The sequence below is a fragment of the Fundulus heteroclitus genome, unplaced genomic scaffold (genome assembly GCF_011125445.2).
Source record: "Fundulus heteroclitus isolate FHET01 unplaced genomic scaffold, MU-UCD_Fhet_4.1 scaffold_28, whole genome shotgun sequence".
NCBI lineage: Eukaryota > Metazoa > Chordata > Actinopteri > Cyprinodontiformes > Fundulidae > Fundulus > Fundulus heteroclitus.
In genome coordinates, this window is record NW_023396689.1 from 3,550,265 (window position 1) to 3,577,183 (window position 26,919).

At 40.6% G+C, this 26,919-nt stretch overlaps 2 protein-coding genes across 2 annotated transcripts in view; both read right to left on the minus strand.

Annotated features, from left to right (window-relative positions):
- enpp6 (ectonucleotide pyrophosphatase/phosphodiesterase 6) overlaps positions 1 to 26,919 on the minus strand; it is a 162,644-nt gene that overhangs the window by 118,873 nt on the left and 16,852 nt on the right. The gene's annotated exons all lie outside the window — the stretch shown is intronic.
- Positions 3,243 to 5,281, minus strand: LOC118559366 (spore coat protein SP96-like). The gene is made up of 3 exons (XM_036130046.1): positions 4,686 to 5,281; positions 4,494 to 4,607; positions 3,243 to 3,831 (listed from the first exon to the last, which is right to left on the minus strand). The coding sequence occupies exons 1-3, from the start codon at positions 5,110 to 5,112 to the stop codon at positions 3,608 to 3,610; spliced, it is 765 nt and encodes a 254-aa protein (XP_035985939.1). The 5' UTR covers positions 5,113 to 5,281; the 3' UTR covers positions 3,243 to 3,607.

Below are 26,919 nucleotides of genomic sequence, written 5' to 3' on the forward strand. Positions count from 1 at the left end.
TCATTGTTAAGCAGCAGAAGGTGTGCTTTGCCATCTTATCTATGAGCAGGAACTCCACAGGGGTGGGAATACTTTCACGTGCTCTACTTACATTTAGGGTCACAGTTGAGTTGCTTCTCTGGGTTCACTAGTGCATGCCATAAATTTACAAAATGGGAGTTGCTATCAGTTTCAAATGCCTGGGGTGACAGGTTTATTACACGAGGCCTCTCTCTGGTATGCACAGATGTGCCCTGAGTTAGACATTCTGTTTTTAAACAACATAGGTTAAACAATCTGTTAGGTTATTTCTTATTAGCTGCAAAGTATTGAGATTTTTCTATTTTACATAAAACAGTTGCCAGCTATGATATACCAGATATTCACCAGGATTTGTTATATTACCAGGTATTTTAGTCAGGTTATAAACGATATTTTATGTCCTTTGCCCAGACACACCACCCTGTCTCGGTATGTAAATAACTTGGAACATCCAGCATTCTCACTAAGCTGAATTGCTGTGTGCCACTGAGTACCATCAGTTCGAAGTCATTATTTAATTTAGATACACTGATCTTCTGCAACCTCTGCCTACTTCAACATAGATGAGCGTTTGCAGCTAATTGACTCCCTGTGATGACTAAATACTGTTCTTTGTTAATGTTTTGTAACAAAATTATTTTTTTTTCAAAACAGGGGGAATGGGGATACCGTTAATGTCTGTACTGTTGTGAAAATATATAAGCATTTATATGATAATAGTGTATTTTAACGTTATACAGATCTTAACCTTTATGTATCAACCTATGGCACAGTAACTTGGATGAGGGGTTCTTTGCAGGACCCCACGGGAGGTATGTGGCAGCATTGTAGATTAGATAACCGTTGTTTTAAAAAAAAAGAACTTTCCCATGGCTCTGAATGTTTGTTCAGTTGACTCCTAAGAAACAGGCCGGGGCTATAAATTAAATTTAATGGGTGAAGTGTCAGAAAGCACGTATCTGCTGGAGAAAGACTCTATAGGGGGGTTCCTGGAAGGGTTAAACAGATTTAGCAGTACAATAAGTGAATGTTAAATAAAATAGAACTACATAAACTAGAAAAACTACATAAAATAGAAAAAACTGGATAAAATAGAAAAACAGAGGGTAACTTAATGCAAATCTAAGCTACTTCTATTAAAAGCCCTGTTAAAAGTAATAGTTAAAAGATGGTTGTTGTGTCATGCAGGATAGCTAGGGATTGAAAGCTGCATATATTGTGTTGGAGTTAACTGGATCAGGATTTGTAACAAGTTGATAGAAAGATAAGTGAATAGTATGGGGGTTTAGTATGTGTTGGAAAAACAGTGCACGCCAAATGATCCTAAAGGGTGGATGCAGGACTTTTTGACATGAGGATCATATCTATTTAAGGTAAACAGTGAGAGGAATTCATGGCAGGAGGAATAAAGGTGTTGTAAAATGACCGGATGGAGGTTTGCGTTTTCTCTAGGATTAAAACAGGAACTTTTTCTGAACCATACAGAGTAGGACCTCTGAGGTTGGGTAGAGGTTACAGAGTTTAATGGAGTGGTGACATACAGCGTGCTGAGAAGTTTTGTGTGAAGTGGTGCAATGTATGGTAATTTTTTAATCCAAAGAAGATGCTGACATTCTTACAGGAAAATCTACTTTGATTTCAGAACTGAATTAACTACTGTTTGATTCTACAGACATGGAGGTCCCCATCAGAGGTCTAAAGTATTTGTGTGTGCGTGCGTGCATTATTTTTCAGGACGATCAGAGGCCCGTGAGGAGAAGAGGACAGAGAAATTGTGATAAAACGTCTCAATAAATATTACATTTCTGAAATAGGTTTCCCGATAGGATGAAGACGGAACAGTATGGTATGTATTACAGGGTGTATTCCATATGACTGGAAGGAGTTTTTCGGGGTGCAACATCAGCTCCCGGGAATTACAGGTAGCACACAACATTTGATATCTAAAGATTGCCGTGTAAGTTTCAGATTGTATTGGAACATGAAACCAGGAGAGTCCAGGCATGTGAAGGAGGGTCCACCAACCCCGACCTCGAATGAGGAGTGCACGCTAAGGTCATCGAAAGACAGATCTGTTGGCCACAGGTCAGGAGGCCTATCCGATTCCAGACCCATGCGTACCAGCCACCAGAGGGTTTGAGGAAACATCTCTGGAGCAACTTGAGGCGCCGATAGCCACCCACGGATGAGGCAGCTGGATTTTTATTTTGTTTTTATTTTTAATAAACGATTAACATACAGTTGTGTGGAGACCACGCTTGGGACAATGATTCTATAAACCGTTATCTTTAAGGGAGAGAAGAAGACCTCCCTGAGACACAAGACAACATCATGACACCAATTGAATGCATTGTGTAAAAAAAGAGAATTTTGTAAGCACTGCATTTGTCTTATAAGTTCCATATTCCTAAGATGTTAAATACTAGTACTGTTAGAATCTTGGTTATGCATTGCATTATAATTTGGTATTTATTCTGTGGTTTGATCAGAGTGTAGTACTTTCACAGGTTATGTTACTTTCTAAAAAGACATCTTGTTAATCTAGTTTAAGTCTCCTAGAGTCGTATTTAGCTCATATCACAGTTTCTTGATAGTTGCAAAGTTATCTTAGGCTTACACCTACCGGTTAAAGGTGCTTACTTTTATTGGTTTTAGTATGCTTAAGATTCAGGTAGGTTCAGTAGCTTATTAGTTTATATTTGGGTTATCTTACTTTTAAGGGGTAAATTTTAACTTAATTTGATTTCACTAGTCACCAACAGAGGGGACAGTGGGTTACAATATTGCATCTTATCATTTACATTTTGTTTAAGGGTTCCAAGACATAGACTTAGTTTAGCCTAGTTTTTGGTTTGATCTGTAGGATCAAACCAGAGGGAATTGTTGAGAAAAATATCTTAGGCAGTAAGGTGCCTAAGATAGATGACAGTGGAGTGCGCCTTTGGTCGGCTGAAGGGCCGGTGTAGATGCCTTGGTAAACGCCTAGATGTGGACATCTCTGCTGTTACCAATTTCATAAGTGCATGTTGAACACTCCACAACATGTGTGAAATGCATGGTGAGGCCTACGAGGAACCTGGTGCACCTGTTCCTCCCATTGAAAGATGGGCAGAAGGAGGTGATGTAGCAGATGTGCAGCCCGCAAGAGTCAGAGAAGCACTCACTCAGTTTTTCAGTAACCAACGTTGAATTACCAACATTTTTATTTTTGGTGGCCCACTGTTAACACACATGTTCAAACATTTTTTGTTCAATATCAGAAAAATAAAGTTTTTAACAACGTTACCTGGTTTTGCTGGTAAAATAGTATGGCTCTTGTAGTGCAATTTTTTTATCAACTTTAACAACATTTAACAATGTTTTCGAATACAAAAACAGAACAATCAATATGAAAAAATATTGCACCTTAAATTCAAGTACTAACTAATAAAGTAAACGTAACCTTTCATTGCAAATGCAGTATTTAAATTAAAATGCAGATCAGCCTTCTTCAAAACAAAAATCAGGACTTTTCAAAAGTGCTTACATTTCATCCTCATCTTGAGACTGGAAGGCAGGAGGATAATCATTAGCATTAGCTAGTGTTTCACAAAAGGATTGTGTGACATGTGAATGTGATTGAGCACTGTTGAACAGCAGTGGTTGATTTAAATCCTGAAGAAAGGACAGAGGCCTGATGTTGGATGGACCTGGAACTACAGGAAACGGGGATGGATGAGTAGGAGGTGCTCTTGGACTGTAAGGCTGTGAAGGCTGCATTGGAGCCTGGTAAAACGGTGGCTGAGGAGGGTGGCTTGATCTCTCTAAGAACTGGGACAGCATGGAAAACATTTTCAGTTCATGCTCATGCTGAGCTGCTTGCATTTTTAATAAAAGATCAGTGTCTTCATTTTTTAGGGCACTGCCAATTATGTCAACAAAGACCTCCAGTGTTGTCTCCAGTTTGACTTTCTTTTTCTCTTATTAGCAGATCTTGCTTTATTAAGAAAAAGAATAGAACAACCATTACATATTGTTATTTTTCTGTAAGATTGAGAGAATTTAAAACTGTGATAGAATTAAACTATTTTCTTTATTTATGGTAATAGCAAGTGTAGTTTATGGACCTTTACAATAAATCAGGGGTGTCCAGCTCCGGTCCTCGAGAGCCGGTGTCCTGCAACCTTTAGATGTGTCCCTGGTCTGACATGCCTGAGTCAAATAATCAGTTAATTAGCAGGGCTCTGAAGAACCTGACTGCATACTGAGGAGCTAATTGTGCTATTTGATTCAGGTGTGTGGGGCCAGGGAAACCTCTAAAAGTTTCAGTACACCGGCCCTCAAGGACTGGAGCTGGACACCCCTGCAATAAGTAAAGGAATTTCAGGAAGCAAGCAGAACATAAAAGAAAACATTTCCTCAATAAATAACGCACAATATTACTCTTTGTTTTATAGTTTGGGTAAACTGACAAAATATAGAGACTTTCTTACAGCCAGAGGATGTAGATGGTGTACTGCTGTTAAAGCTTGAATCATCAGTTCTTGGTGTAGAACTTTCCTCTGAGGTTGAGGCAGGAGTTGAAGGTGAGGCAAGCATCCCATCACCTATGTACAAATGACAATAGGTCACATGACATCACGTTATGTCACAGCTGATTATTGCGTTATATGTAAATAACCCACCTGTATCACTGCTGCCACTGCCGCCGCTGCCGCCTGTGTTTGCGGCAGGACCTGGGCTCCTCTCCTCGGGCTCCTCTCCAGCAAAGCAGCTATCCACCAGGTATAGTGGTTGAATGCTGGGCTTGTCTCCCAAAACACGGTCCAGCTCTTCGTAAAATGAACAGGTGACACGTCCACGTCCGCTTCGTTTGTTTATGTCTTTAGCCTCCTTATATTTGGCCCGGAGGCTCTTGATTTTCCATTGGCATTGGATCCAGGAGCGTTTGTATCCCCGATCGGCCATTTCTCGGGAAATGTTTTCAAATATCCCCCGGTTCCGGTAAGACCCTTCGAGTTTGGTCTGAATCGAGCTATCTTTCCAAATATGAATTAAATCAGCAACCTCACTTTCTCTCCATTGACTGCTCTCCGTGTTATCTTCCGCCATTGGTTGTTAGTTTTTCCTGCCTCCGCTTAGTAGGACGCAGATTAGTAACGTTTAGTAACGTTTGTCAAGGGTCAATGACGTGTAGGTCGGATGAATGCGACCCGGCCGTACAGACACAGGTCGCATTTGAAAAGATCAGATACGTATCGGATTCAGGACCGCATATCCAAGTGGCCTGGGTCGCATTTGAAAAAATCCGATCTGTGTCGTTCAGACTGTCATAAAAAGATCAGATACAGGTCGCATATGGGCAAAAAAATCGGAATTGGGTCACTTCAGGCTGCAGTGTGAACGTGGCCTAAGTGTCTGTCATTGTTGTTGGGGCTGATATTTAATTTCCTATTTTAGTGAATATAAATATGTTACCTGTGTTCTGAAATTGAAATATGATGATTAAAATCTAATGATAAATATGTACAGCTAAGTGTCTGTCATTGTTGTTGGGGCTGATATTTAACTTCCTATTTTAGTGAATAATTTGTGGAATGGTAAAGAAGTGCCTTATAAACAATTTTAATACTGGATTCAATGTAAAATGTCAATAGGCCTACTTTTAATTGTGAAATGAAAAGTCAGGGGTGCAGCTCAGTCTAAGGCCTTAATTTCTTGAAAACATGCAGTTTTCATATCACTTTAACTCATAAGCAATTTGAGTGAGCTATTCAAAGCCTGTAATATTTGCAGAAAGTACTTAGATACATCAGATAAAAGAAACTTGGTTTTCATTCTTCTCTTCTGAAAAAAATGGGAAGCACTTATAATGAAGGGAAAACCCTGATTTGTCACGTTTTTCTAAAAGTTGGCTCTTTCAACACCTTGTAACTTATGAATGTGCAGGTTTCACGTGGATAACTTTAATTTATGAGTTTAGTCCCTAGTAATGATTGAAAAAGGGCAAAAATTGTTTAGTTCCAGAGTCACAGGAACGAAACTCAATTTAGAGCAACCCTACAGATTACAGCTACCGGCCTTAATGTGGTATTAATAGAAATAATACAATACCATGTAATTTGTTGATATTTTAGAATATCAACAAATTAAATTAATAATATATATATATATATATATATATATATATATATATATATATATATATATATATATATATATAATTTTGAAATAATTGTAAGCATATTAAAAATGGTTTACAAATTCCAACAAATGTATTAGAGTTCCTAGATCTAAACCCCCCAAAACTACTGTCACACTGACTAAACTAGATGACTCAATATCAGAGGATTTATCAGTCAGCTTTGAACAAAACATCTGGGCTCAGATATATCTAAGAACTTTCAAAATGACTAGAAACCCAAATGTACAACTAATACAATACAGGATCTTTCACAGAGTACACTATAAAGGTCAAAGATTATTCCAGATCAGTGTTGCCAACTCCTATGTAAGGAAAGTAGCTATTGGCTGGTCTAAAACTTGCTAGAAGTCGCTGAATGACGTCATCGCCTAATTTGCATAATCTGCCACACAATGTGATGTGCATATTATTGACGCTGTGTGAGAAATAACGTTGTTAGAGAGAGACAAAAAGTGAGAAAAAACACTCAGAATATATATAGAGCTACTTTTTTCTGTCCATTAATGTTTATTTATTATTATTATTATTATTTTATTTTTTTATTTATTTTTTATTAATGTTTATTTTATTATAATACTAACCCTCCTCCTTTACCCGGGTTTGAGACCGGCAAAATGAACCATAAAGAGAAACTATGGCGGAGTTACAAATTTTTTCCTTTCAACTTTTTTTCAACATTTTCTTTTTTCTCTTGTGGTCCACTAAAGAGCCTACAAATCACGGTAAAACATGAACATGTGGCTGTGTGAATCAAATGCCGTTATTTATTTAGGATAAAATATTTCAAATTCAGTTATTTATGATCAACATGCGCCGTCAATCCCAGCGCATGTGCGCTTCATTTTCAGTCTGGACGCTGAGGGTAAACATGCTGTGGCTCTGACTGCAGCGCTGAGAGGGACTCCTGCGGGAGGGGGAGAACGGGGGAGGCGCCCCACGGCAGCACCTGCCGCTGGAGGACAAGAGTATGAACGATACGTGCTTTCACGTCAGAGTCTCCAGAAGTCGCTAGATTTGTCGCTAGTCGCTTTTTTGAAAAAGAGTCGCTGGAGGGGTCTGAAAAGTCGCTAAATATAGCGACAAAGTCGCTGAGTTGGCAACACTGTTCCAGATGGGTTTTGCACATCTAATATCTGTCCGCAATGCACAGGCAATGATCCTGATAATTACATTCACACAGAAAAGTAAGAAAAATCTCAGTATCAATCAGTATAGAGATCTGTCATGGTTTTTCTTAGGTGCTTGACCCACATGAAGACAACGATCGGAAGACTGAGGGCAGTTTCAAGTTGTTGATTTAATCACAGCTCAACAGGGGTAAATGTGTGGACGCATCACAACGAGGGATTAGTCAGAGCGCAGGGTACTGGTGATGCAAAGGTGGAGGAGAGGGGGAGCTTACCACAGAGCACGGGAACCTGTCCAGGGAAAGTGGAGCAGAGAATCGGACTCAGCGGGCAGCTCCCAGCGATGGAGGCGGGTGACCAAGTGGCAGGTGGGCGGGCCGGTGGAGCCGAAGCGGAGTCCGGGCAGCGGCACCAGGAAGAGTGATCCGTAGGCAGCTGGAGGAACCAGGGAGAGCCAGTGAGGTTCTTAGCCTGAATTGGTAACACCAAGGAAGCAGGAGGGAACGACAGAGCAGTGGGACCCCGTCTGGCAGCTGCTTCGCAGGGCCTGGCCCCGCGGGGCTCGGTCAGGCTCCCGCAAGGGGGCGGGGCGCCCCTGGGGCCTCGGGTCCCTGGGGCCCATGCCCGGTTCCACTTCAGCGTAGCTGGCTGCCGGCGGAGCCCACGGGCTCGTCCCCACGGCTCCTTGGGGCTTTGGCATTGCAGCGACTGGGGGGTTTCCATGGGGCTGTCTCTCCTCTTCCCTTGGTGGGGGCGGGGAGGCAGATTTCCTGTGTTGGCCCCTCTTGGGCACCTTTACTTTGGGGGTCCCTTTGGGCATCTGGGGTTTTGGGTCCCCTAGCGCCAGCCTCGGTGCTCTGGGGGGTGTCTTTGGCTATTCACAACCACTATTGAGCATTTTTCTCATGATAAACCTCACAGACACAAGCGCTCTCTCACAAACAACTACAGGTGCTTGGTTCCAGGTACTTAGAGGTTCACTTCCATCCAGAAAACATCTATTTTTATCTTCAGCTGCTACATTATGCATGTCATATTAAATAGTATTACATAAACTTCAGCAATGGTATCAAGGTGTTTTAATTCAATTTCCATTTTATTTATATAGCGCCAATTCATGAAACATGTCCTCTCAAGGCACTTTACAAAGTCAAAATCAATCAGATTATACAGATTGGTAAAAAAAAATTCCTATATAAGGGAAACCAGTTGATTGCATCAAAGTCTGGACAAGCAGCATTCCCTCCTGAAGAAGCGTAGAGCTACAGGGAGAGTTGTCTGCATTGTCCATGGCTTTGCAGCAATCCCTCAAACTGAGCAAGCATGAAGCGACAGCGGAAAGAAAACCTCCCCATTAACAGGAAGGAAAAATCTCCAGCAGAACCGGGCTCAGTATGAACGGTCATCTGCCTCGACCGACTGGGGGTTACAGAAGACAGAGCAGCGACATAAACAAGACAGACAAAAAAGCACAGAAGCACACATTGATCCAGTAATTTGTTCTACATTAGATGGTAGTAGCGGGTGATCTGTCTTCCCTGGATGATGCCACAGCTAACAGAACGCCAGACCAGGTGTACCTACTATGAAGAAAAAAGAGAGAGAGCAAAAAGTTAAAAGCTGAAATGACAACAGTCATTGCAATGCAATGCAAAACTGGAGAACAGTAGAAATCAGTAGAGTGAGAAAAATAGGCCCTGATGTCCTCCAGTAGCCTAAGCCTATAGCAGCATAACTATAGAGGTAGCTCAGGAAAACATGAGCCACTCTAACTATAAGCTTTGTCAAAAAGGAAGGTTTTAAGATTAGTCCTAAAAGTAGACAGGGTGTCTGCCTCACGGACCAAAACTGGGAGTCAGTTCCACAGGAGAGGAGCCTGATAGCGTAGCGCAGCGCAGGGGTGTCAAACTAATTTTGGTTTAGGGGCCGCATACAGCTTAATCTGATCTCAAGAGGGCCACAGGAGTAAACTTATTGCAAGATTAAATAGAACTAATAAAAGTGGACTTATTGATTTTTATATTAAATGAATTTCACTTTTACACAATATATTATGAATAACCCCTGCGACAGACTGGCGACCTGTCCAGGGTCTACCCTGCCTCTCGCCCAGTGAACGTTGGGAATAGGCACCAGCACCCCCCGCGACCCCATGAGGGATAAAGCGGTTTAGAAAATGGATGGATGGATGGATGGATTATGAATAACCTCAGCGTTTTTAAGAAAAGTATATGCAATTTCAACAATACTTTTACTCAGTTAAACATTTACTTAAGTGCATTATGCATAAGAACTGATCACAGTGATTGTAAAATGTTGAAAAACATTTATTCAGATTTTTTGGAACTTAGAAACACTGTTCTGCATGACAAAATACATCAAATAGATAAAAAATTAAGAAAAGATTTAAAATCAATTTTCCACATCTTAAGCTCAGTGCTACCATTTGCTGATTAAAACACAGCGCCCCTCATGGACACTACAGACTGCAGATTTTCAATTAAACGAAGTACATGTTTTTTTCAACAATTGTTTTATCATTCTCCTTTTATCTCCTCTTTCTTTCACCTTTTCTTTTTTTCCTCTTGCCCTTCCATTCTTCTTGTTCTTCCTTTCCTCTCCTACTTTCCCATTGTAGTGTCCATATCATTTGAGATATTCCCCGCATGAATCATAATAAAACTATTCACATTCATAAATCAAGCAGAGCACTATGGCAAAAGCCGTACTGCTCCACTTGTGAAAGTCAAATATTATGAGCTCTTTTTGGCATTAAGACAACAATTATTATTGCCACATTGCCAGACAGGACACTGAAAAAAAAAATCATTGTTGAATAATGATAATGCATTTAGGCACCGGGCCGAACTTAATTGTTTAGCGGACTGGAATCCGGCCCGCGGGCCGTTTGTTTAACACTCCTGCCTTAGAGTTTGAAGAAGATTTATTATTAACATGAAAAAACTGGAATCTGTCCGACAGATAAGATTTAAACCAGCCTAATGTTTTCTCCTTAATCCCTACAGTATGCTCAAGTCTTTCTAGGAGAATATTGTGATCAACTGTATCAAACGCAGCACTGAGATCTAACAGGACAAGTACAGACACAAGTCTGAGGCCATGAGAATATCATTTGTGACCTTCACCAGAGCCGTTTCAGTGCTATGATGAGCTCTGAAGCCTGACTGAAACTCCTCAAGTAGGTCATTACTTTGTAAATGTTCACAAAAATTTGATTAGCAACTACTTTCTCAAGAATTTTAGATAGGAAAAGAAGATTAGATATAGGTCTGTAATTTACTAACTCATCTCGATCAAGAGTAGGTTTCTTAAGAAAAGGTTTAATAACAGCTACTTTAAAAGCCTGTGGTACATATCCATTTACTAAGGATAGATTAATCATGTCTAAAATAGAGCCACTGATCAAAGGGAATATCTCCTTAAACAACTTGGTTGGGATTGGGTCTAACATACAGGTAGAAGGTTTAGATCAGGGGTGTCAAACATACGGTCCGCGGACCGAATCCGGCCCACCGAACAATTTAGTCCGGCCCTGTGGCTAAATGCATTTCAATCTAAAAAACTCACACGGAAAGAAGAGACAATTAGAAGAATTTATTGATACAATATTTTAAGACTTTGGCGCTCAGACCTCGGCAGGAAACATTCACGCTGAATTATACTTCAATATGCATAAGCAGGTGTATGAAAATAGGAATGATCCCCCAGGCCTGAAACTGGTGGTGGAGTGAAGATAGAAGAAGTTTGTTCAGTCCATATGATGATCTGTTTGAGCTAGATGTCCAATTTGATAAACACAGATTTGCAATATTGTCCAGGATGAGCAAGCTTGAAGCGACTGTGGAGAGGAAAAACTCCCCGTTGGGAAGAAACCTCTGGCAGAACCAGGCTCAACATGGCGGTCTTCTGCCAGACTGATTGAGATATGACAGCGAATTCTGTAGAGTCCAGGACGAATTACACTCTAATAGGAACAAGGTTGTAGGAGCACATAGGAAAGCCAGATGGAGCAGCTATGATGGTGGAGAAGGGGATGGAGGTGGGTTGAATCCAGTCATCAGAGTCCAGATCAGACATCACACAGCGACTGCTTGCTTGCTGGGTAGAAGTTGAGCTGGATTTGAAGTTCTTTTAAGACGAATCCAGGACACTGATTGGCTTCGAGGAGGAGCAATTCAAAGCTGATTGGCTTGCGTCAGAGGCGAATGAGTCCCTGATTGATGGAGGTAAGCAATGAGTTTCTTCAGTCTGAATTTCCGTTTTTAGCTCCATTATCATTATAAAAAAAAAAAAATTCTCCAGTGTCCTGTCTGGCAATGTGGCAATAATAATTGTTGTCTTAATGCCAAAAAGAGCTCATCAGATTTGATTTTCACAAGTGGAGCAGTACTGCTTTTGCCATAGTGCTCCGCTTGATTTATGAATGTGAATAGTTTTATTATGATTCATGTGGGGAATATCTCAAATGATATGGACACTACAATGGGAAAGTAGGAGAGGAAAGGAAGAACAAGAAGAAAATAAACAAAAGGTGAAAGAAAGAGGAGATAAAAGGAAGAGAATGATAAAACAATTATTGAAAAAAACATGTACTTCGTTTAATTGAAAATATGCAGTTCCTATATTGTCCAAGAGGGGCGCTGTGTTTTAATTATCAGATTAAGCTTCAGGTGTATGGAGGACCAAGTCTTCCATAATTAAAAATAAATACAGAAATAAATAAATGCTCAATAAATAAATATGCATACAATTATGTGCCACCAAAAATATAATAAACAAATAAATGTAGGTAGAAAATAAATTATACTGTGAGACAAAATGTATATATCTCCTTTAATTAGCCACTTTATTTATTAATTACTTATTTTTTTAAGTATTTATTTATGTGCATGTTATAATATTTTTGTCTGTTTTATTCTTTCTTTGTATTTTTTTGCCCTATTTATTTCTCCGATGCTATTTATTTCTGCCTGTCCTTTTTACATTTCTGTTTGTCTTTTTTACATTTCTGTCTGTCCTTTTTACATTTCTGTTTCTCGTTTTTACATTTCTGTCTGTCCTTTTTACATTTCTGTTTGCCGTTTTTACATTTCTGACTGTCCTTTTTACATTTCTGTCTCTCGTTTTTACATTTCTGCCTGTCCTTTTTACATTTCTGTATGCATTTCTGCCTCATTATGCAAATGAGGAGGGGCTGTGTCTTAAGGGCTCAACTTCTTCCCATTGGTTGGTTAGCATTTTACTGCATCAGTCAAATCTACATGGCTTTTCCCCACACTAAAGCTTTGTTCAGTAATTTCAAACTCAGCAGGCAGACGTTCAGTGTCCGACCTCTTACGGGAAGCTGCTAATAGACTGGAAGAATTAGAACGCTGTACATTTGGGATCTGAAATGTTTTTCGGTGGTTTCAGATTCGGCTTTCCAGATCAATAACTCATCGGCGGATGATTTATTCTACAAAACAGACACCTCTCTGCAAGGGAATCCAAATTCTGCGGGGATAAGTCGTTTGGCTGTGCTATCCTAGCGCAGCAGGTCTTGGTGATATCACAGCAAAATGAGCAAATGAGCATCTGGTTTAGATGAAGCAAAAATTTTAGAAAGCTCAGAAAGCTCTACTGCTTCTAAGCAGTTCAAACACTGCACAGGTTCTAAAGATTCCTCCAGATCTACATCACTTACTGAGGATGAGGTAATCATGTTTGGGAGGATTACAATTATTTTATTTTTAATGGCATCAATTTTATTTAAGAAGAATCCCATAAAGTCATTACTGCTAAGAGCTAAGGGAATGGATGGATCTACGGAGCTGCAACTCTGAATAAGTTTGGCAACTGTACTGAAGAGAAATCTAGGATTATTTTTATTCTCCTCAGTTAATGATGAAAAATATGCTGCTCTAACTCTGCGAAGGATCTTCTTATATAACAAAAGACTGTCTTTCCAGATAGGTAGGATTCCTCTTGGTGTGTAGAGCGCCATTTTCTCTCCAATTTCCTAACATTGTGTCGCTTTATTGTATCTGTAAAACTATATCCGTTGGTTCTGCTGTTCTTTTTACATCTCTCTTTGCAGGTGATGAAGCAGACTGAAGACGTTTTATCATTCTCTCCCTTTTATCTTCTCTTTCTTTCACCTTTTCTCCTTTTGTTCTTTTCTTGTTTTTCTTTTCCTCTTCTACTTTCTCATTGTAGTGTCCATATAACATAACAACATACTCCCTGCATGAATTATAATAAAACTATTTGCATGTATAAATCAAGCAGAGCCCTATAGCAAAAGCCGTACTGCTCCACTTGTGAAAGTAAAATCTGTTGGGCTCTTTTTGGCATTAAGACAACAATTGTTTTTGCCACATTGCCAGACAGGACAAAAAAAAATCTATCCCTGAAAATTCCAGGATATGTACTCAGGAGAATCTCTTTTTTGGACAGAAATAAATAAATTTTATACATACACAGAAGTAAATACATTTTAAAAATAAGTAATTAATAAATAAAGTTGAGAATTACAATAGATAATAAATGAGGTAATTATTTCAAAAGTAAATAAAGATGGCATTTAAAAGAGATATATACATTTATGTCAATCACTGCTTAAATGTATATATTTGCTGTATTTATTGTGCATTTAATTGTATGCTTATTTCTTTGAAATAAAGAAATTGTCCTACATAATAAATAAACAACAGGTTGTGGGAAATCTCAGAATTCCTCAGTGAACCTCTACTGCTCCGAAACTGTGAAAGCAGATTCAAATAGGCTGACAATCTTGATGAATTGACTGCATAGATGAGGTTTTGAGGAGTCGTTTTGTTGTTTAAAATATCTTACAAAATTAAAATGAATACATTTCTACACTGTCATGGTTTAAGTTTTGTCTGGCTTCTTTCTTGTTATTTAGCAGTTCACTCAGCTCTCCCTTGCTCAGCTATTAGTCACACCTGTCTTCTTCTTCTTCTGTTTTTTTTAATGGCGGTTGGCAAACAACTTATAGGTGCATTACCGCCACCTTCCAGAATGGAGTATGGATCAGACAACCTATTATATCCTCTCTAAAATACCCGTTCTTCTTAGAAAATTAAAAATACTCCCAAAAACTACATCCCCAGATGATCTCTGAAACAATTCCCTTATGTCTAATTTATTTTTATTTCTGCCTAACTCTCTACGCAACATCTCTCTTTCTTGAGTATATTTATTACATTCTAAAAAAATATGTTGGACTGTTTCTAATTTGCCACAATCACAACACCCTGTATTATGCTTATTAATTATTTTAAGAGTACTATTTAATCCTGTATGTCCGAATCTTATCCTAGATATAATATCTTCTTCTTTTTTAATTCTATTACATTTTCTTAATTCTCCAACCTTTTTTTGAATACTATAATAAAACCAGGCATTCCCTCCTTTATCCCACTGTTATGAAGCTGAAGGCGCAAGTTCAATTGAAGAAACTCATCGCCTGCCTCCATTCAATCAGAGTCCGATACGCCTCTGATGTGAGCCAATCAGCTACGAACCGCACCTCCATGAAGCCAATCAGCATCCCACGCTCATCTTAAAAGCAACTTCAAATCCTCGTCTCAGCCTGCTAACCAGCAAGCGCAAACGGATTGCATGTTGGATTTCGAATCAGATGTCCGATTCAACCCACCCCCAACCCCTTCTCCACCATCGTAGCTGAGTTCATCTAGCTTCCAAGACGTTCCTCCATCCTCAACCCATCAGAGTGTTTTCTCCCTTCAGTCGCCTGTTATTGGTCCGGCAGAAGACCACCATGTTGGGCCCGGTTCTGCCAGAGGTTTCTTCCCAAAGGGGAGTTTTTCCTCTCCACAGTCGCTTCAAGCTTGCTCATCATGGACAGTTCATGCAACCTGTGTTTATCAAGTTGGACATCTATCTTAAACAGATCACCATATGGACTGAACAAACTTCTTCTATCTCCACTCCACCACCAGTTTCAGACCCGGGGGAACATACCTGTTCTCATACATCTACTTATGCATATTAAAGTATAATTCAGCATTAATGTTCCTGCCGAGGTCTGAGCGCCAAAGACTTAAAATATTGTATCAATAAAATCCTTCTAATTGCCATTTCTTTCTCTGTGAGTTTTTCAGATTGAACTTGCCATTTCTTCTTGAAATACCTTTTAATAATATTCTTTACCTCATTTTTACTTATTTTAATATTTAACTCAACAAGATCCTTTTTTACAGCACTCTTTGCAAAACTATCAGCTAACTCATTACCTATAATACCAATGTGAGCAGAAGTCCAAACTGATTTAACATTAGAACCACCATTTCTAATCCTAAAAATTGAGTGAAAAACATCCAATATAATATCTTGCCTTGATTCTGAATGAAATTCTAGAATACTTATTAATGCACTACTTGAATCTGAACAAATTAAAACCTCCCTCTCTCTTGTTTCCTCAATCCATTCTAAAGCCATTAAGATAGCCATTAATTCACCTGTATACACTGCCAATTTATCTGTTATTCTTTTATTCCTCATTATATTTAAGTCTGGAATTACAAATGCTATACCTACTTTATCATTTAATGTTTTGGAAGCATCAGTATAAATTTGTATATATTCTGAATATTCTTTTTTTAAATAACTTTCCACCTCTCTTTTTCCTAACTGTCTCCCTTTCTTCAATAAGTTTACATCAACTTCAGCCTAGTCACACCTGTCTGGACACTAATTAGTCTTTATTCCCGTCACCTGTCAGGCTCCCTTTATAAACTCACCTCAGTTGTGTTCTCGTCGCCGGTCCATAGTGTTCACTCCCGCTCAGTCTCTGCCAGAATCCTTTGTCAGCTCAGTTTTATGTTCCAGTCAGCCAGAAGACTTACTTCAACTTTGTTTTTTGTTCCAGTCAGCCAATAGACTTTCCTACAGCTTTGTTTTTGTTCAAGTCTCTGCCAAAGACTCTGCTCAGCTCGGTTCTGATGTTCTAGTCTCAAGTCCTCGGTTCTGATGTTCTGGTCTGAAGTCCTCGGTTCTGATGTTCTGGTCTGAAGTCCTCGGTTCTGGTGTTCTGGTCTCAAGTCCTTGGCTCTGATGTTCTGGTCTCAAGTCTTTGGCTCCAGAGTTCCTCCCGGTCAGTCTTTCAACACGCCTCCTGCCGGCCAGCTTCTGCACCCTTCACCTCCGTCTGCTGTAAGACTCTGGGTTCCATCATCATTCATCTTCCACTCTATTCAATAAACTCACTCCTAAGAACTTGCTCTGTGTGTGCGTTCTGTGTCCGGGTTCATCCTAGAAAAATATCTTAACATTAAGGACCGGCCAAGGGATGAACCCGAGCACGCACAGAGCCTGGTGCAGAAGCTGGTAGGATCTGTCCCGCCTCCGGTTCGCCTGGGTCGCCGTGCGGCGACGCCTCGCCTCTGTTTCGTCTCGCCTGGGTCGAGTGTGGCAGCACCCCACCTCCGGTTCATCTAGCCTGGGTCGCAGTGCGGCGACGCCTCGCCTCTGTTTCGTCTCGCTATGGTCGCTGAGTTGCGACGCCACGCTTCTGGTTCGTCTGCCGGGGTCGCATCCGCAGCGCCCCACCTCTGACTCTGTTTTCCTGGATTGCCTTCCGCAAAGTCCGCCTCCCATGCTGCTCAGCATTAAAGGACGGCGCTCTTCATCATCGCTGCCCAGCGTTAACTTTTGCCGCTGCCCAGCATATTAAGACTTTGCTGCCCAGCGCCTTCTTGTTTCTGTTTTGAGTTATTTTTTGGGTCCTTCTGTTTTGAGTTACTTAACGTTCCTTAGTTTTTCAGTGCTCCTTAGATTTCTTAGAGTTTTTTTAGGTTTGGTTTTGTTGTGTTCTAGTTCTGCTTTAGTTTCTAGTCTTGCTTTTGTATATTTTTTTTACTGTTTTAGAAGAATTGTTTCCGCCTTCTGTTCATTTGTTTAGGCTCAACCCTAGTTTTGGTTTACTTAGGATTTTTTGGTGTTTTAGGGTTATTTTGGGGTTTTCTTACTTTTGAGTATTTGAGTTTTTATTTAGCTTTTGTTTTTCCAGCTCGGTTCTATTGTCCTAGGTTAGCTTTTAGTCTTCCGAGTTTTGTTTTTGAGTTCCAGTTTTTACCTTGGACTTCCTGTTTTGCTTTGTGTTCTTATTTCTAGCTTTAGTTATCTAGTTTTTCATCAGTTTAGCTGTACCTGCCCTCATCTCCCTGTTCTGCTTTGTTTCATAGTTTTGCTTTAGGGTTTGGTTCCTTTCCTAGTTTACCAGTCTTGTTTTGATTTTTCAGTTTTAGACCCGTAGATCTGGCTTTAGACCCTGTAGTTCCTATCCTAGTTCTAGTTTTAGCCCTGTAGTTCCTGTCTTGACCCTGTAGTTCCTGTCTTGACCCTGTAGTTCTTGTCTAGCCCTGTAGTCTGTCAAGTTTTGTAGTTCTAGTCTTAGTTCTGTATTTGTTTTTATTAAGTTTTTGTTTGTTTTACCCCCCTAGTGTCTGTGTGCGGGTTCCTGCGCCGTATGGGTTCCAGCGCTCTTAAAGGTCCCTGCGCTCTTAAAGGTCCCTGTGCTTTCAAGGTCCCTACGCTTTACTTCTCCTGTTTTCTTTGTTTTGTTTTTGCCCTGTTTAGGTTAGTATAGTTCCTTCTAGCCTTCAGTAGTTTTTATTTTGTTTTGACTTCCCCTAGTGTCTCTGTTCTATTCACCTAGCCCTCTTAGTTCTTGTTGTTCACGTGTTTAGGCGCCGCCAGAGCACTCCGGCTTTCCAAAGTCACCGGCTGAGCCCTCTGGCGCGCCCGGCCTGTTGCTGCCCAGCACACGCAGGTCGCCGCCAGAGCCCTCCGGTGCTTATAAGTCGTTGTCTGTGCCCTCTGGCGCGCCTGGCCTGTTGCTGCCTAGCTCACCCTCTAGTTCCTGGCGTTTACGTTTTTTCTTGGTTTCTCGGCGTGTTTAGACGCCCTCTGTTCTCAGTTCCCCGGCGTGTTTGTACGCCCTCCGTTCTTGTTCCCTGCCGTTTCCCTCGCGCCCCGGCGTTCTCTTTTCTCGCGCCCCGGCGTTTCCCTCACGTCCCAGCGTTCTCTTCCCCATGCCCCGGCGTTTCCCTCACGCCTCGGCGGGTTTCCCCTGGCGCTTCTGTACGCCAGTCATGCTCCAGCGTGTGTTGTTGAGCCCTGGTGTTTTCAGTACGCCTGTTCTTCCCTCTGGCGTTGTCGTATGCCTGTTCTTCCCTCTGGCGTTGTCGTACGCCTGTTCTTCCCTCTGGCGTTGTCGTACGCCTGTTCTTCCCTCTGGCGTTGTCGTACGCCTGTTCTTCCCTCTGGCGTTGTCGTACGCCTGTTCTTCCCTCTGGTGCTGTGGTGCGCCCGTTCTTCCCTCTGGCGTTGTCGTACGCCCGTTCTTCCCTCTGGCGTTGTCGTACGCCTGTTCTTTCCCTCTGGTGCTGTGGTGCGCCCGTTCTTCCCTCTGGCGTTGTCGTACGCCTGTTCTTTCCCTCTGGTGCTGTGGTGCGCCCGTTCCTTCCCTTTGGCGTTAAGTACGCCCGTTCCTTCCCTTTGGCGTTAAGTACGCCCGTTCCTTCCCTTTGGCGCTGTCGTGCGCCCGTTCCTTCCCTTTGGCGCTGTCGTGCGCCCGTTCCTTCCCTTTGGCGCTGTCGTGCGCCCGTTCCTTCCCTTTGGCGCTGTCGTGCGCCCGTTCCTTCCCTCTGGCATTTCCGTACGTCCGTTCTTCCCCCCTGGCGTTGGCGCACGCCTGTCTTGTCTCCCTGGTGTTTCCTTTCGCCTGTTCCCCAGAATTCTCTGGACTTTCGGTTCCCCAGAGTTTTCTAGCCTCTTTGGTTCATCTGTGCCTTTTGACCCCTGGTTTCCCAGTGTTCTCTAGCCCCTTTGGTTCCCTAGTGTTCTCTAGCCCCTTTGGTTCCCTAGTGTTCTCTACCCCCTTTGGTTCCTTTGTGTTCTTGACCTTTTGGTTCCCCGTTTTCTCTAGTTTCTTTGGTTCCCCAGTGTTTCTCCTAGGCTTTTGGTTCCCCTGTGTTCTGTTTTTTTTTGTTTGACTCTTCCCCGCCATCCTGGGACCCCCTCCACCCACCCAGGGTAAGAGGTTCTAGGCCATCCAGTGTCTGGCCTTGAGGGGGGTTAGTGTCATGGTTTAAGTTTTGTCTGGCTTCTTTCTTGTTATTTTGCAGTTCACTCAGCTCTCCCTCACTCAGCTATTAGTCACACCTGCCTGGACACTAATTAGTCTTTATTCCCGTCACCTGTCAGGCTCCCTTTATAAACTCACCTCAGTTGTGTTCCCGTCGCCGGTCCATAGTGTTCACTCCCGCTCAGTCTCTGCCAGAATCCTTTGTCAGCTCAGTTTTTTGTTCCAGTCAGCCAGAAGACTTACTTCAACTTTGTTTCTTTGTTCCAGTCAGCCAATAGACTTTCCTACAGCTTTGTTCTTGTTCAAGTCTCTGCCAAAGACTCTGCTCAGCTCTGTTCCTATGCAAGTCCTCAGTTCTGATGTTCTGGTCTCAAGTCCTCGGTTCTGGTGTTCTGGTCTCAAGTCCTCTGCTCAGATGCTCCGTGCTGGTCTCAAGTCTTCAGCTCCAGAGTTCCTCCCGGTCAGTCTTTCAACACGCCTCCTGCCGGCCAGCTTCTGCACCCTTCACCTCCGTCTGCTGTAAGACTCTGGGTTCCATCATCATTCATCTTCCACTCTATTCAATAAACTCACTCCTAAGAACTTGCTCTGTGTGTGTGTTCTGTGTCCGGGTTCATCCTAGAAAAATATCTTAACATACACATACCTCCTTACTCCACCTAGTGACAGAATATCATAATTTCCACAGAACTCTGTCACTTTAAAAATCCTGGGGAAATCTGAAAAGTCTTTCATATTTTTACTCATGAACGTAAAAGTGAATTTTTTTGGGTAAATTTTGTATCAAAACGCTATTGGGCCTTTCCAAATGGATGGCTTAAATCATATATGTGTGTTTTGGACTGTTTTGGATTGTACTATATATTTCTGGAAAGAAATCACTGTGTTTGTCTTGCATTGAGATTAAATTTGTTTTAATTTGACACAATATGGAAATAAGCTGAATTTGAAACATTTATGTAAAACAGTAGGCTCTTTTCCGTACACGTGAAAAGCTCAGCACACATACAAATTTACAAGGGGGATTCAGAATCCCAGGGCTTTAGTTTCACTGGAAAAAAGTATTGGTCTAAGATTAGGACTTTTCAACAAGCCTTGGGATTTGTTCAATGGGCTGGGTTAAAGAGTAAAGAGCGGTAAGGAAATGAGTTTACAAACCTTTTGATTTTATACCATTAATTTATCACAAAAAGTAGTTTTAAGATTTTTTTAGTTTAGAAAGTACACCTCCAAACTATATTTGTGCAGTGAGTTCATCAAAATTATGACCTGAATTTCAATCTGTTTTTGGAGTTGTCTGGAACACTAGAACTCCAGTGAGAGGCTGGTATCATCGTGGAACTGTAGTGGAAAAAAAAAACATTCCTGCTACAATTAGTCAGCCAGACAGTCTTTGATTTCTCGCAGACTGGGTCTGTCACGATTCACATTTCTGTTTTAGTTTGCATTTTGCTTTAGTTATTCAGTTCATCAGTTCATTTCACCAATCAGTTTTCAGCCAACTAAGCTCTCTTCTCACTCACCAGACATTAACCAATGAGCTCAGTCCATTTATTGTCACCACCTGTCCCCTTATCAGCTCCACCTGTCAATTGTAATCAGCACTCGACTGTTCACCTGCTCTCTCCCCTATTTATACCTGCCTCACTCCTCCGTTCTTTGCCAGATTATTTCGGGCCAATTGGTTAGTCTAGTCCAGTGTTCTGTTTCTTGTTAACCTGTTGATCAGACCCAATTTAGCCTCCGGATTTTCTGAGCCAGCCTGTTCCCTGTATTACCTGTTTTTCCTGCCTGATCTGTGTGCTTGCAGTTTTACCTGACCTGGTTCTGTTTCTGGATTTGCTGAGCTTGCCTAACCCCTGTCTGTTTATTAATCCTGTCCGTTTTCGACCTTGGATCTGTTCCCCGACTCTGCGCCCGGATTCTGCTCTGGAGTATCCAGCACATCTGATCACCTGGTTTGACCCTGGACTGGTTTCTGGAATACGGACTTTGTTTATTACATTTATTATTCTGCCTGCCTTTCACTTCCATTCCGATCCAATACCTGTCCTTTAATAAACTGCCTTAGAATCAGCATGCGCTTGTCTGGCTGCAATGTCTCCACCGCCCCGTTTCATGACGGGATCAATTTGTCGTGGCTGAAAAGTGTGTGTGTGTGTGTGTATATATATATATATATATATATATATATATATATATATATATATATATATATATATATATATATATATATATATATATGTATATATATATATATATATATATGTATATATAGATAGATAGATAGATAGATAATTACTAGGTTTGTGGGGAATATCTGCAAAAATGTTTGCTGGCTGTTTTCAACATTTTAAGTGAATTAATGATAAACTTTCTCACCACATTTTTGTAGGACTGATATTTTTTATGGAGTAGTACTGATCAAACAGAGTGCTTTATTTTCCTTAAAAACAGAAAACACATTTTTTTTTTCATATTTGCATTAGAAAGCTACTTAACAGGGCTTTTTTCAAATGTCGTCACATTTTCCCTGAGACAGCCCGGTTTCCCGGTTGGTCGGACAGCAAGAGCGCAAATTACATTGGCAACAACCGCAATACTAATCATTTTGGAAGATGACAACGTCCCAGGAGCTTCATTTTAATCTACTTCAATCAAGTAACCCAGTGTAGAACAGCTTAAACGTTGGCTGAAATGTAGAGGGCTCAAAATGAGCGAAAAGAAAGCAGTATTAGTAGAAAGGTAGGAGAGGCTGTGTTAGAAAAATATAAATGTGATCATTTTAATTTATTTCAGAACAAAGTAAAAATGGTGATCCCAGAGGAGATGAGACGTGCATGTATCAAATTGATCCAAGTAATTAAAAATACTTGCAGAAATGGAAGGAAAAATATAAAGTAGATTGTACGTTGAAAGTAGATCAGTGGAAAAAATGTATATCGGTAAGAAACAAGCAGTAGTTCAAAAACAGGAAAGAAAAAACAGAAATAAAGGAGCATGAAATGGTGCAGTGCTGGTTAACACAGGCGTAAGGTAGACAGTAGGCCATCACGAAAAACAAAATTACCGGAACTAATGTTACGTTCGTCCGTCCGGAGGATGATTAAACACCGAGTAGAGGAAGACAGCCACAACCAGTAGGAGGGGGTGGACCGGCGGCTGCAGTGCCGGGTCTAGTGGGAAACTCTCCCGCAGCCTCTGTTTGGTCTCCCACAATCTTGAGCCCTAAACAAAATTAGAACCCGCCAGACAACTACTCCAGTCACGGCAACTTTGGCAGTTACTGAAGAACTGCCACCGTATAATACGCCTGATTTATACCCAGATGTATATAACCTAGGAAAAACAGACCATCCAGACCATGCAAAGGGAATGTACCCACTGGTAGAAGTGGCAAACACGAAAACTGGACAGGATGGCCAAACGCGGACTACTCGTATTTTCCATCCCTGGTCATGAGAAGAAGCCAGAAAAGCGGTGGAAGGAGTAACCTCGCCAAACGGCAACCCAAAATTCTAGATTGGTGATATGGAAGGCATTTACAATTCTTATGGGTTAAATAGACATGAATTTGGCCAAGCGTTACAGTCTTCTACAAGAAAACATTGGGGAAAAATAAGAGGAATCTAGAACTGCAAGCAGTTATTAACGGGTTCCAAGCCCACCCACGGCCCGCCTCCTTGAGCATGTTCCTGGACTTTAGTTCAGCGTTCAACACCATCATCCAACAGCATCTGGTGGAAAAACTTGAACATCTGGGCTTCAGCACACCCCTTCGCAACTGGCTGCTAGACTCCCTCACCTCCTGACCTCTGTCGGTCCGGCTCGGACAGAACACCTCTGATGTCATCACCCTCAGCACGGGCTCCCCTCAGGGCTGCGTCCTGAGCCCTCTGCTGTGCACTCTGATGACACATGACTGTGTCCCCAGGTTCACCACCAATCACATCGTGAAGTTTGCAGACTACACAACGGTGGTGGGCCTGATCAGAGATGACAGCGACCAGGACTACAGAGAGGAGGTGGAGCAGCTGGTGGGCTGGTGAGAGACAACAGCCTAATCTTTAACTTTGTGAGAAAATAAAGGAAATCCCCATGTCTGCATCAACTGCTACAAAGAAATGTGAAGTTTTAACTCAGGTTGTGCTATCCCAGCTTGACGAAGCAATGAAAATGGCCCCAAGACTTAGCCGTGGATGAGTCCACTGACATGTGTGACAATGCTCAGCTGTTAGTTTATGTTAGAAAATGAGAAACAGCAAGACAATGTGGCCTTTTTGGTTGACATTACTTTACATCTAAATGAACTGAACTTGAAGCTACAGGGCGGAGACAATTCAATTTGTGAACGAATGACAGCTGTCCGTGCCTTTCAAAGGAAACTTGAGATTTTCAAGGAAGATCTCCAGGAAGACTGTTTCCACTTCCCGGCAGTGCAAGAACAGGTTGAGGGACAGCAAGATGTATCTTCTTTTGTTGACTTTATTGAGAAGCTCATTGTAAACTTCATCAATCGTTTTGACAACTTCAGTGTTGGTCAGCAGCTTACTGTGTTCATTAAAAACCCATATCTCATCACAGATGTCAGGACCTTCTCAATGGAAGTTACACAGCACTTCAAGTGGGTAAATGCTGGGCATTTACAGATGCAGTTAGTTGACCTCCAAGCAGATTTGACCCTGAAGGAACAGTCTGTTAGGAGTGATCCTTCCACTTTTTGAGTCCAAATAGTTCCTGATTTAGCTTTCTCAGCTCTGAAAAAAGTAGCCCTGCAAATCTTGACTATGTTTGGCTCCGCGCAGAACATGGAGGATTTTATGCAGTTGTGGGGCTTTAAAAAGATTTTATGTGAAGTGCCTTTTAATATAACAGGCTTTTTAAACTTCAATTTAAAAAGCCTGTTATATAAGTAATTTAAGTAAATGACACTTGTTTTTAACTAAATTGTTTAACTGTTTAAACTTTTTTGTTAATAAAGTTTTGTTAAAAGTGAAAAAAGTCTTCTTCTTCTTGTGTTTTATGGCGGTTGGCAAACAACTTTTGGTTCATTACCGCCACCAACTGAAATGGAGTGTGGATCAGGATTGACCTAATCTAATATCCTACTACTATTACTACAAACATAAAAAACTAAATCCTCTTTATCAAATTAATATTTTTAAGAAATCTAATAAAGAATAACCCTCTGATTTAGTGTCCATGTCTAAAAGGTATTTTATGTTTAAGTTTAATTCACTGTTTTGTAATCTATTTATCAATTCATTCCTCTCAATAACATATTTACTGCAAAATAATTTAACGTGCTGAACTGTTTCTTCTTCAAAACAAAAATCACACTTTCCTGTAGCATGGTTCCCCATTTTAAATAATGTGCTATTTAAACCTGTATGACCAAAGCGTAATCTTGACATTACTATTTCCTCCTTTCTATTCCTTGATGTTTTTCTCATTAAGCCTACTTTTCTTTGAATATTATAAAACCATCTTTCGGTTCTTTCTTCTTCCCACGGTTTCTGCCATTTTGCTCTAATCCTTTTCTTAATTACTGGTTTTATTTCACCTTTACAAATTGGAATTACTATATTAGCTGAATGATATTGATTTTGTGTTAGGTAGTAGGGTTAAAAATAAAGCAGTCAAACCACAATACAAATTAATCTTTAAATTTAAATCATATCCTTGTAGGATAACAGTTATTGACTGGACACCGCATCTGATCTGACTTATCAGATACTTCACAACACCACTGTAGTGATACTGAAAAAAAAAACAGTTAAACTCAAGTGTCCCCCTGCCAAAAAGGTTGGTAATATGGGTCACCAACCTTATCTGCAAACTTAAATGCTTCCATAAATTGAGGCCAGCGTAAATCAGCAGAACAAAATGACATAAAGAATGTGGGAATTCCAAGAGTTCTCACCATGGCCATCAAGTCCTTCTGAACACCTTGCCAAAATACAGGTAATTGGTTTCAAAAACTTGTAGCCCATATCATAATTTAAAAGGTCTTTCAAAAGGTCTGGGTTGTTAGATGAAGATCATACAACAGCAGTGTTATGCTGTCCCTGATATCATTTTCTCAAAGCAATTGATTCATTGGAAACCAATTGATTTATTCCAGACAAGTATTGTGCATAGAAAATATTTGCTGCTAGATGGCCGCAAAGCGCCATCTTTACAAAATGTTTATATCAAATAAATAATAAAAGTAATCCTTAAAAATCAATGGTTTGCTCTAAAATTCTGAAAATATTCAGGGATGTCCAAGAGTGGTTTCTCTAAGCACTTAATTTTTTTCTAAGCCATTGACAAAGAAATTTTAGAGAAAAAAATTAAACTTTATAGTCTTGTACATGTAATTTTCAATGTCTTGCAAATAGGTAAAAATCGCCTGGATTATTACCAAACTGAAATCCATGTATAGTCTGCATGTGCTTTACAATAAGAGGCCATTTTTATTGGCATTGACCAATATTTATGGAAAATACATAGATTTCTTAATTTTACAAACTTTAAAAAAAACAGAGTGCGGCACTTTCCAAAACTTCCATACATGCAGTGAGAGAATTGTTACACCTTATTCAAGGAATACATCCTGAAAATCTGAGCTTGTTACAAAAAAACATTGATTTTAGGTGAATTTTTATTGTTTTCAAGGTTTTTTCACACTTTTGGAAATAGGCCCCGCCTACTTGTTTCAAACATTACCATATTTATTACTTTAGTTCAGGGCTATGACTAGAAGGGGATGAAGAAGGTTTTGTAAAAATCCGATCAGCCATTTTTGCGTAGTAGATTTCTTGACATCACAGCGCCCCCTAGTGATGGACGATCTTTAAACGCCGGACATGTGTGCAAAATCTTATTTGGAGTATGGGTTATGAAGGACATGTTAAAATCTGAAATGGTTTTAGAAGAATCAGCAATTACATTTAGAGCTAGCTAGCTAACAATCACTTATTTTAGCATTACTTTTCGAAAAAGACAAAATTAAAAAATCCGCCCTCAACATTTCTTTAATTTGTCCATTACACGGTTATATATGGAGTTTTGCGCAGATTGCACAAAAAATGTAGGAGGAGTTTAACAAGAAAGGTTCAACCTTTGTAGCCATGTAGCGTGAAACTAGCTGGGAAACGAAAGGTGTGCCAATTACCTTTATAATGCAGAAACATCCAATAAACAAAGTTATGTCAAGTTTTTGAGTGTGGGACCAGTAGTTTCGTGGTTACAGGCCAAAATGCATTGTCCTTTGTTATAGCGCCCCCTAGTTGTTGAGGGGTCTGAATTTCTGGGTTTGAGTAGCGGTGCACATTCTGTACTTAGATACCTGATTCAATAGGTTTGTTACAAATCCACTTTCGCCGCCCAACGCGTTTTAGCAGAGAATTTTTTCCCCGTAATAATAACTAGAACTGCAAGCAGTTATTAACGGGTTCCAAGCCCACGCA